The sequence below is a fragment of the Dipodomys spectabilis genome, unplaced genomic scaffold, assembly GCF_019054845.1.
Source record: "Dipodomys spectabilis isolate Male_0828 unplaced genomic scaffold, ASM1905484v1 ptg000573l, whole genome shotgun sequence".
Taxonomy (NCBI): Eukaryota; Metazoa; Chordata; class Mammalia; order Rodentia; family Heteromyidae; genus Dipodomys; species Dipodomys spectabilis.
Window position 1 is genome coordinate 293,341 of NW_024871250.1, and position 11,016 is coordinate 304,356.

At 60.7% G+C, this 11,016-nt stretch overlaps 1 protein-coding gene across 5 annotated transcripts; it reads right to left on the reverse strand.

Annotated features, from left to right (window-relative positions):
- Positions 1-589: 589 nt before the first annotated feature.
- Ushbp1 (USH1 protein network component harmonin binding protein 1) lies at positions 590-9,360 on the reverse strand. 5 transcript variants are annotated; one of them, XM_042670647.1, is made up of 13 exons: positions 9,209-9,360; positions 8,658-8,732; positions 8,418-8,566; positions 6,893-7,310; positions 5,937-6,062; positions 5,452-5,579; positions 5,221-5,361; positions 4,951-5,103; positions 3,605-3,848; positions 2,444-2,668; positions 1,579-1,985; positions 1,318-1,440; positions 590-827 (listed from the first exon to the last, which is right to left on the reverse strand). In XM_042670647.1, the coding sequence occupies exons 2-13, from the start codon at positions 8,709-8,711 to the stop codon at positions 638-640; spliced, it is 2,358 nt and encodes a 785-aa protein (XP_042526581.1). In that variant the 5' UTR covers positions 8,712-8,732; positions 9,209-9,360; the 3' UTR covers positions 590-637. The 5 variants fall into 5 exon arrangements, with proteins under 5 accessions (XP_042526581.1, XP_042526585.1, XP_042526583.1 ...); XM_042670651.1 differs by lacking the exon at positions 9,209-9,360 and having other exon boundaries at positions 1,579-1,658; positions 8,658-8,807; XM_042670649.1 differs by lacking the exon at positions 9,209-9,360 and having other exon boundaries at positions 1,579-1,856; positions 8,658-8,807.
- Between the last annotated feature and the right edge of the window lie 1,656 nt (positions 9,361-11,016).

Genomic DNA, 11,016 nt, shown 5'->3' on the forward strand with positions numbered 1-11,016 from the left:
GTGTGAGGCTCAGGCCTGCCACCCCAGCCGCTCGGGAGGCCGAGGCCTGAGGGGCAGGAAGGTGTCTGAGACGCAGCCGCTCCACCCGAGAGAGCTCCAGCCTTGAGTGGAAAGCCAGACCACGGGAGACAGCGCAGGCCAAGCCCCAGGACCAGGACAGCAAAGACAAAAAACGGAGAAAGAAAGGCCAAACCCCCAAGTCCCCGAGCCCCCCCCACCCCCACCCAGGGCTCAGCCCCCCTTGTGGTTCTGGGGTACCCTGTCTGTGAGCCGGCCGGGGCAGCCTCTCTGGGCAGGGCCCGTGGCACCCCCCCCACCATGTCTCCCCAGACCTGACCGGGCTACTTCAGCCTCCCTGACTTCCCAGGAGCCCCAGATGGGGCGTCCCCGCCCCCTCCCCCAGGCCCAAGCGGGGGTCCCCGCCCCCTCCCCCAGGCCCAAGCGGGGGTCCCCGCCCCCTCCCCCAGGCCCAAGCGGGGGTCCCCGCCCCCTTGGCCCAGCTGCGCTGCGCTGACCTCGCTGGAGGTCAAGTTTATTCCCCACGGGGTTTGTCACTGCGCACACCAAATCACTGCACACGAACAAAGGCTCAGTGGCGGGCAGTTTATGGTGGGAGCCAGCCTGGCCTGGGGGGCGGCTACAGAAGGGTCTCCCCCGCGGGGGGCGGGGGGCGGGGAGGCCGGGGCCCCGCCAGGCCCCGGGCCGTGGCCTCCAGCCTGGCCAGCTCTTCTGCCTGCCGGGCCTCCAGCAGGGCCAGCTGCTGCTCCAGCTTCCGGCGTTGCTCTTCCTGCTTCCGGTGGGCCCCGCGGAAGGCCAGGACCAGGGCGCTGTGGGGTGAGTGGCTGAGCTAGACTCTGCCCCCCAGAGAAGGGGCACAGACCCCTCTTCCCAGACGACAAGGTATTGGGGACCGGGCCCTGCTGGGACACTTGCATCACGGCTGAGTGGTACCCGGGGCTTGGTGCCTTTTGGGGGGAGGGGGTGGGCAGGGGAGCACGTACTAGGGTTTGGATCTGCTTGCCAGGCCGCTGTTTCACTACTTGAGTCATGCCCTAGCACCCCTCCCTTATTTTTTGCTTGCTTTTATTTTTCTAGAAGTTTTCTGTTTGTTCCCCCAAAGGCTGGCCTCTGACTGGCTGCTGCCCCACCCCAGCTGGAGTTGCAGGCATGCACTACCAGACTGGTGCTATTTGCTGGTCAGGATAAGCAGCATCCTCCCCATCCCCACCTCCCAGGCAGGGGGAGCTACTGCTCCCAGCCCTTGAGCCCCAGAGAGCTGAGGGAGCAACCCCGGGGCCAAGGCCTCCGGGCCCTTACCCGTGAGCTCGGCACAGGTCTCGGTGCAGCTCAGCACTCTGAGCGCGGCTGGCTCGGCCCCTGCGGGCCATCTGCTCCAGGCGCTCCCGCAGGGACTGCAGCTGCTGCCGCAGGCCCAGGGACCTGGGGTGGGGTGGGGAGGCTTCCAGCACGGCTAGTCCCTTCCTGTCCTCCGCCCACCTGCCCACCCTGGCCTCTGGCATGCCCCCCACACCCCACCCCACCCACCTCACCCTCCCCTGCTGGGCCTCAGATACAAACCGAGCGAGGGACGCAGCCAGTTCCTGGGACAACTTCTCTGGGTCCCGGCCTTCCTCGTCCCCCGGGAGGGCAGGGAGACCCTGCGGGGACAGAGCGAGGGAGGCGAGAGGCCCCAGCCGGACAGCAGGGTGCGGGATGGAGCCCCTGCCCTCAGTCTGAGAAGAGCCTGAAGCGGCCGAGGGGTCAGTTCCGGCCGCGGACGGCCAGGGGGCTTCCAGGAGGAGGTGCATTCGGGCAGGGGACGTGGCCAGGGAGGTGACCGGCGTTCGGGCTGGACACTGCGTGGACAGAGACCCGGAGGAGCTGGTGGAGGGCCGCGTCGGCGAGGCCGGAGAGGCAGCCCCGTGGACGCTCACGCAGGAAGCCATGCCGGGGAGGCCAGCCTGGCTCGGGGCGACAGCGACAAACTACGGACGCGCCAGGAAGGGGAGGAGAAGGAAAGGTGGAAGGCGCTGGAACCCCAAGGACAGGAAACAGACTTGACCTTCACCCTTCAGCTGGCCGCCGAGGCTACCGGGAGCCTGGGACCGGGAGGGCGGGGCTTCCGCGGGCGGGGCTTCCGCGGGCGGGGCTTCCGCGGGCGGCGTCGGATGGGGGGTGTAGTGGGCGGGGCCACAGACGGGAGGAATGTGGTGAACCAGGCGCTGTATGGCGGGGTCTGGGGGGCGGGGCATCCGGGGGCGGGGCGCTTGGTGGGCGGGGCTTTTCTCGCGGGCGTGGTGCCTTGAGGGACAGGCCTCCGGTAGGCGGAGTCAAGTGGGACGGGCGTGGTGTGGGCGGAGCCACCGCCAGGAGGGGCGCCTGGTGAAGCAGGTGCTGTGGGCGGGGCTGGGGTGGGCGGGGCGCCGGGGCGCAGGCTGCTCACCTGTGGCCACGCCTCGTCCTCCTCGCTGCTCCCTTCCCCGCTGCTGCCTCCGCCGCGGCCGCTGCGCTGGGGCGCGGGTGCGAGCTGTGCGCGCTCCCACTGCAGCTGCTCCAGCAGCAGCACGTGGGCGGGGCCCTGGGCCCGCAGCGCGGCCTCCCGCAGCTCCAGGCCCCGCTTCTCCCTGCGCACCAGCTGAAGCTGCAGCATCAGATCAGCCAGGGTCTCCTGTGGGGATAAGGGGGAAAACTGAGGCCCCAGAAGGTCCCACTGGGGCCACACAAGAACGCTGACCTTCACTGTGACCTCCCCCCTAGAGCAACAGCCCCAGAGCATTGTCTTAGACAAGGTCTAGGGAAGCTAAAACGTCTCAGATCTCAGAACCTCAGACTTTTCCTTTTTTTTGGGGGGGGTGGTCCTGGGGCTTGATCCAGGCTGGGCGCGTCCCTCGGGCCAGCCGGGAGCGTAGGCTCCTCCTGCCTCTGCCTCCCAGACACTGCGATGACCAGGCCTGACCCAGCACCTCTGCTTTTTTTTCCGCCTTTTTTCTTTTCTCTTTTCATCTTCTTGTCTATCTATTGATTGATTGATTGATTGCAGTGTTAAAACAATGAACACAACCCGGCACTGTGGCTCACGCCTGTCATCCTAGCTTCTCAGGAGGCTGAGAGCTGAGGATCATGGTTCAAAGTCAGCCTGGGAAGCAAAGTCCAAGAGACTCTGATCCAATGAACCATCAGAAAACCGGAAGTGGCGCTGTGGCTCAAGTGGTAGAGCGCTCACCTTGTTGAAGAGCTGAGGGACAGCGCCCAGGCCCAGAGTTCAAGCCCCACAACTGACATAAAAAAAAAGACTGAACACAGGGTCTCAGGCACAGGCTGGCCCCTGCCACTGAGCGGCCCCTCGAACCGTTCAAGCCATGCTACAAACCCCATTCACACTCCCGCCCTCATCTCTTCCAATGGGAAGGGCATCAGGGAAAGGCAGATTCATAGTCGATTAAGAAATTGGACCCCAGACAACAAACTCCTATTCATCCCTCACAACTCCAAGAACCCCTCCCCACCCCTCAGCAGAGCAGAATTCCTTCCTGCTCCTGGGCCACTAGACACATTTCTCACATTCTGTCTCTAAGAAGGACCGGCACCATTCGCCTGTTCCTACCCGCGTGGCCATCAAGCCCCGTTGGATCTGGGTCTTCTCCAGCTGGGGCAGAGCCGGGCCGGGCTGGGTTTCCAGAATGGCCTGCACCATGACTTCGCCGTGGGGCGCAGTGAGCCCCGCTGCCGCGGAGGGGCTGGGCTCAGGGGGGATCTTCAGGAGGGCCTGGCGCTCCTGAAGCCGCTGGATATGGGCTTGGAGCTGGGTGGCAACTTCCTGCGGCTTATCCGCACTGCTGCCCTCGGGGCTGCGGGAGGCAGGAGATGCCCCGCATAGCGCTGGGGACCCTTGTCCCCACCGGGCTGTGACCCCCCCCCCCCAGTGAGCATAGCCAACCAGCGTGCCAGCCCCAGGGGGGACCAGTACACATCAGGCCGGCCAAGCGCTGGTGCACACGCCTGTCATCCCAGCTACTCAGAAGGCTGAGATAGGAGGATCATGGTTCAAAACCAGCCAGGGAAGTCCATGAGACTCTTATCATCAAAAAGTTGAAAATCCAGGGCTGGGAAGGTGGCTCAGTGGTAGAGTGCTTGCCTTGCATGCCTGAGGCCCTGGGTTCGATTCCTCAGCACCACATAAGCAAAAAAAAAAGCTGGAAGTGGCACTGTGGCTCAAGTGGTAGAGCACTAGCCTTGAGCTGAAGAGCTGAGGGACAGCGCCCAGGCCCAGAGTTCAGGCCCCATGACCAGACCCAAAAAAACAAACAAAAAGTTGAAAATAATAGAGCTGGGGCTCAAATGGGGGAAGAGCATCAGCGCTGAGTGAAAACGAGCTAAGGGACAGTGCCTAGGCCCTGAGTTCAAGACCCTGGACTGGTACTAAGAAAAAAAAAAAGACCTACAGTAACCCAGAAGACAAGTTGTGGCAATGGCATGGGCATTCAGGGCTGGCCACGTGCTGGGTTTGGCATCACCCTGGCTCAGCAGGGCGGCTCTGAGCCCCACGCGGTCCTTTGGCACCAAGTCTAACTGGAGTTGACCTGTGGTTACTCAACAAGGCTGACGTTGGGGCTGGCTGGCATGTGTTGGCATGAACGAAGGCCAGGTGGTGCTGAGAACTGGCTTGGTGAGGTTGGCGTGTGTGTGTATGTGTGTGTGTGTGTGTACTGGGGCTTAACTCAGCCTGGGCACTACCCCTGACCTTTTCCCCTCAAGGTTGGCGCTCTACCCCTTAAGCTACAGCTCCACCTCCAGCTTTTTGGTGGTTCATTGGAGATCAGAGTCTCAGGGACTTGGCTGCCCGGGCTGGCTTTGAACCTCGATCCTCAGATCTCAGCCTCCTGAGTAGCTGGGATGCCAGGCGTGACCGGGCGCCTGGCTCACTACACTTCTTGGGTGTCCCGGGGTTACCTGTGCTGGGGTGTCCCTCCGTCCACGGCCGCCAGCAGCCTGCGTGCCTCCTCCACAGCCCGCTGCAGGTCAGCTTTGGGTCTCGGGGTCCCCCAGGCAGGGTCGGCCTCTCGCAGTGCCAGCAGGGCCCCGTAGGCTGCCTCGCAGCTCTCACTGCGGGACACGGAGAGCATCGGGAAGCCAGCCCCATCTTGCTAGAAGCGGGGCGGGGGGGAGCCCCCTTGTTCTCCCCGCTCCCCCAGCACCGAGGTCACAGGTGCAGCAGGGGACCTGTAGTGCAGCGCCAGGCCCAGCGCCGTGGCCTCCGCCGCGCGCCGCCCCACATGCAGGCTGAGCTCCTCGCAGCGGCCCTTGCAGCCCCGCAGCACTGCCAGCAGCAGCCGGTTGAAGCACTTCAGCTTCTCCACGCTCCTGGCCAGAGAGAGACGAGAGGCGTGGAGGGAGGGGCGGGAGGTTTGTTAGTCATGGCCGCCGCCAGGCCGGCACACACCAGGCTCTCACCCATGCAGCTGCTCCACCCGGCCTTCCAGAAGCTTCTCCGCGGGCCCACAGACCGGCATGGACACAGGCCCGAGGATCTGGGAGCTGGAATCACGCAGCCGGAGCAGGGGGGAAACCGAGGAGGAGTCCTGCCAGGAAGGGGTGACTTGATTTACTCAAAATTGTCACCCACAATATGGACTCACAAGTTGTTTTATTTTTGTTAGTCGTGGGGTTTGAACTCAGGCCGGGGCACTGTCCCTGAGCTCTTTTGCTCAAGGCTGGTGCTCTACCACTTGAGCCACAGCTCTACTTCTGCTTTTTGAGCGGTTCATTGCAGATAAGTGTCTCATGGGGACTTTTCTGCCCAGGATGGCTTTGAACTACGAACCTCAGAACTCAGCCACCTGAGTAGCTGGGATGACAGGCGTGAGCCACTGGTGCCCGGAAGTTATCGCTCAGAATCTAAGGCCGCCGGGATTGGGGTCCCAGCTGGTCACACTTACCCGAGCACCCCAGGGCTCCGTGTCGGCCCCCGAGCTGCTGGAGTCACTGCCTGGGCCTCCGGCAAGTCTGGGAGACCCGGGCGGGGAGGACCGCACCCTCCTCAGGGTCTCCTGCAGCTCCTGGACCTGGAAGGCATGTGAGAGTTTTCAGGCTGGGGCTCCACACACCCCATCCCACCCCTCCATCAGACTCCTACATTTGCAGCTAGAGCCCCAGCTGGAAGGCTAGGAGCTCTGTGTCTTTCTTTGCTCTTATGTTGTTGTTTGGTCGTGGGGCTTGAACTTAGGGTCCGGGCGCTGTCCCTCAGCTCTTCAGCTCAAGGCTGGTGCTCTACCACTTGAGCCACAGAGCCACTTCTGGTTTTCTGGTGGCTTATTGGAGATAAGAGTCTCATGGACTTTTCTGCCTGGGCTGGCTTTGAACCATGACCCTCCGATCTCAGCCTCCTGAGTAGCTAGGATTGCACGTGTGACTCGCCGGTGCCAGGCTGTTTTTTGTTTTGTTTTGTTTTTGTTTTTGCTTTTTGAGGCAGGCTCTTGCTAAACAGTCCAGGCTGACCTCAAACTGGCCATCCTCCTACCTCAGCCTCCCAAGTGCTGGGATTACAGACATTAACCACCACACTTGGAAGTTCATTGAATGAATACACCAACAAACAAAATGATTCATCTAGCTGGTACCTATAATCCTCGCTACTCAGGAGGCTGAAATCTGAGGATCGAGGTTCAAAGCCAGCCCAGGCAGGAAAGTCCATGAGACTCTGATCTCCAATAAACCACAAGAAAACCAGAAGTGGTGCTGTGGCTCAAGTGGTAGAGCGCTTGCCCTGAGCTGAGCAGCTGGGGGACAGCGCCAGGCCCAGAGTTCAAGATCCATGACCCACCAAAAACCCACCCCCCTCCACTAGGATCCTCCCCCCTCCGCTGGGGATCCCCCCCCCCCCACGGCGGCTCACGTGTTGGTGCAGGGTCTCCTTCTCGGCCTGGAAGGCGTGCAGGGCGGTGCGTGTGCGCAGCAGCTCGGCCTCGCGCGTGTCCAGGGCCAGCCGCAGCCAGGCGTTGCTCTCGGAGAGCCGTGCTGCTTCCCGCTGGCCTGCACTGCACCCCGGCGCCCTGGCCGCGTGGCTGGGGCCCGCACCCTCTGGCAGGGGGCTCGTGGGGCACGGGCGGCACCGCCAGGCAGCCACCGCCGCCTCCAGGGAGCTCAGCGCTTGCTGGAGGGTGTGAAACACATCGGGGGCCCCCGTCCCGGTGGGCTCGGCCCCCCCATCTGCTGGATCGGCCTCGGGGGGCTGCTGAGCTGGGGCTGGGGGCTCCTGGGGTCCCTCAGGGCATAGCACCCTGCCAGCATCTCCATCTGCGTCCCCATCAGCCCTGTGAAAACCAAGGCCTGAGCCAGGCCTGCCACCAAGGCTGCTGGATGCAGCCGGGTGCCATGGGGGGGGGGCGCCCCAGGGGGACCCTAGGAGGCTGGGGAGGAGGCTGGACCCCATGGTCCCTTGGGGAAAAATGAGGAGTTGGACAGAGGCCTGGTGAAGAGTCATAGAAAGTTCTGGAAGTGGCAGTAGCCAGACTCCATGTGGAGGACCCTGGGTGGAGGCCAAGGCTACAATTCTCTTATTTTTTTGGTGCTGGTCCTAGGACTTGAACTCTAGGGCCAGGCAGTCTCTGAGCTGTGGTGCTCAAGGCCTGCACTCTACCACTTGAGCCACAGCATCACTTCTGACTTTTAGGGTGGTTGCTTGGAGATGAAGAGTCTCAAGGACGTTCCTGCCCAGGCTGGCTTTGACCTCAGCTTCCTGAGCAGCTGGGATGACAGGTGTGAGCCACCAGCACCTGGTCCTTGTACAGAAGCCTAGTGTGGTGACACATGCCTGTATTCCAGCACTCAAGGCTGAGCTGGAGACTTTCAGGCTCAATTCCCATGTGACCATGAGTTCAAGGCCAGCCTGAAATCAATGGTGAGCGCCTGTCTCCAAATAGGAAAAAATGGTGTGTGTGGGGGGGGGGGGTGTCAGGCACACACCTTCACCCAGCAGGGCTGGGAAGGTGGCTCTGTGGAAGAGCGCTCCCAGCAAGCATGAGGCCCAGGGTCCATCCCTCAGCACCACACACACAGAAAAGGCCAAAAGTAGCGCTGTGGCTCCAGTGGTAGAGTGCAAGCCTTGAGCAAAAGAAGCTCAGGGACAGCGCCCAGGCCCTGAGTTCAAGCACACGCACGCGCGCGCGCGCACACACACACACACACACACAGGGCCGGGCCTGGCTGAAGTATAAAGCACTCACTCAGCAAGGCCGAGGCCCTGCGCTCACACCTTAGTATCACCAATACATAATTTTTTCTAAAAAAAAAAAAAAGATAAAAGCTTCAGCCACTTCGCAGCGGGAGCCGGGCGCGGGGAGCCGGGCAGGGCCACTGGCAGGATTGTGGATGGCTGAGATGCACCGGGCTGGCAGAGGGCGCCATCTAGCCAGGCTCACCCGTCCCCCAGCCCCTGGTCGCTGGCCCCGGCCCTGGGCTCCAGCAGCCGCGGCCTGGCTTCCTCCCGTACTGCGCCTGCGCTGAGCCTGGTGTTGCTGCCTGCCGCTTCGGCTTCCTCTGAGCTCTCAGCCACAGGATCGAGTTCACCCTGCAAGGGATCGGGGCTGAGCTCTGTGGGGGTCTGTGCTCCAGGGGCTGGGGGGGCGGGGCGGTGGGGAGGGCGGTGGGGGGACACTCACCGGTGGAGCGGGTCTCCCCCGCCGGCTTCGGGGCCGCGTGGCTCTGACGCTCATTCCTGTCCAGAAACTCTTGTCCTGGCAAGACACAGCGGGGGCTCAGCTCATGCCTCTGGCGCCTCAACTTCCTCTCTGTGGCTCAGGGCCTGGGAGGGAGCTCTGGAGGTGACCGGTGTCCACTTGCTGCTTGAATGGTTCCCGGGACACGCCGCTCATTACCCATCCCATTTGACCCACCTTTCCCTTCCCCCTTCTTCCCTTGTTCTGCCTTTTGGGTTTTCCTTCCTTTAAAAAACACAACAAAACAAAAACCAGAGGCCTTGTTCTACAGCCCAGGCTGGCTGGAAACCCATGATCCTCCTGCTTCAACTTCCCAAGTGCTGGGATTACAGGTGTGGCCACCAAAGCTCATGGTTTATCTTCTCATGTTTTTCGTCTCCCCTTCTCGTCTAGCCGGCATTGGGATGGGGACTCCAGGAATCGCCCATCCCTCCCCAAGGTCCTGCTGGACTTAGAGCCGCCAGCTGTGGGGTTTGCCCCTCAGCCCCCTCTACCTCTGTTTCCCCGGGGACACTCAGTCAGAGGCCCGAGCTCCTGGCATGTTGCTGGCCACTGCCTACTCAGATCTGGGTGGCCTAAGGCTGGCCCGGGAGGGGCTGGGAAACAGGAAGCCCCCTCCCCTGGTCACATGACTTGTTATTGTGCGGTTTCCTCCTCTAGGACAGAGGCTTCCTGGGGTGGGAGGGAAGAAACAACACACACTGGGTGTGTGAATATGCGCTCACACGCATATGCACGCTCACACACAGATCCACCTCTAGACATAACAGCCTTTCACTAGGTGCCGGTGGCTCACACCTGTAATCCCAGCTACTCAGGAGGCTGAGATCTGAAGATCACAGCTTAAAGCCACCTCTGGGCAGGATGTCTGGGAGACGGTTATTTCCAGTGAACCACCAGAGTTGGAAGTGGAGCTGTGGCAAAAGCCATAGCTGTACCAGCCTCGAACAAAAAATCCAAGTGAGCACACAAGGTCTTGAGTTCAAGCTCCGGTATCAACTCGAATAGTTGAAAAATAAAAATAGGTAAATTCTCCACTTCTTTTACATGTGGAGAATCACCATCCTGTAGTTCCCTTTCCTTCTGATGTGGTTTATTATCAGTTGAGTCATTATTATACATGAATTATTAATGAAGCCTCTGTGTACAGTGCTCTAAGAAGAGCACAGACAGGTTTTCTTTTCTTTTTTTGGGGGGGGGGTCCGGTCATGGGGCCTGAACTCTGGGCCTGGGCGCTGTCCCTCAGCTCTTCAGCTCAAGGCTAGGGCTCTACCACTTGAGCCACAGCGCCACTTCCAGCTTTTTTCTTTTTGCTTATGTGGTGCTAAGGAATCGAACACAGGGCCTCATGCATGCAAGGCAAGCGCTCTACCACTGAGCCACCTTCCCAGCCCTTTATTTTCTTTTTAAACACAGTCTGGCTGGTGAACCTGGCTGTCCTCTAAATCTCCATCTGTCTGAGTCAGCCTCTCCAGTGAGCACTGGGATTAAAGGTGATTGCCACTGGCCTGGTAAATTGGGAGGGAGTCTTGCATGGTGCCTCATTGTGTCAATTCTCAGCTACTTGGGAGACAGGAGTGGAGGGCAGTATCTGAGAGAGAACACATAAATTGGGGTGGAGGTCTGGCTCCAATGGGGATCCACCTGCCAAACATGTGCACAGACAGGATCAGGGTCCAGTCCTCCACATTGCAAAACAAGAACCACCTGCCCAGGAGAACTATAACCCATGATCAGCTTGGTCTCAAGTCACCAAATCTGGTTTTGCTGGTTTGGGAGCCTGTGGGATTTTGGAGATAAATAGGTGAACTTTTCTTTCTTTCATTCTTTGGTTCTTTCTTTCTCTCGTCAGTCATGGGGCTTGAACTCAGGGCCTAGGTGCTGTCCTTGAGCTTTTGTATCCAGGATCAGCACTTTTATCACATGAGACATAGCAACTCTACTTCCTTCGGTTAATTGCTGATGAGTCTTAGGAACTTTCCTGCCCTGGCTGGCTTTGATCCATCTCAGTTTCCTGAGTTAGCTAGGATTACAGGTGTGCGCCACCGGGCTCGGCTACTGGTGGATTTCAACGCCTCTTTTGGGTCTGTTTCTGTGGTCAGACTGATTTGAGATGACAGGTACCTTTGGAATTGGGTGGCAGCCCCCCTCCCACCAGCCCCCAGAGGTCCTATCTGCGTTTGCAGGCGGCGCCCCTTAGCCCCAGCTTCTGCTTCTTTTTCAGACCAGGAGCAGCCCCAGCCCCTGGCCTGGCCTGGCCTCGCCCACCCCCTGCCGGTGCGAGCCCGGAGTGCAAGCCGGG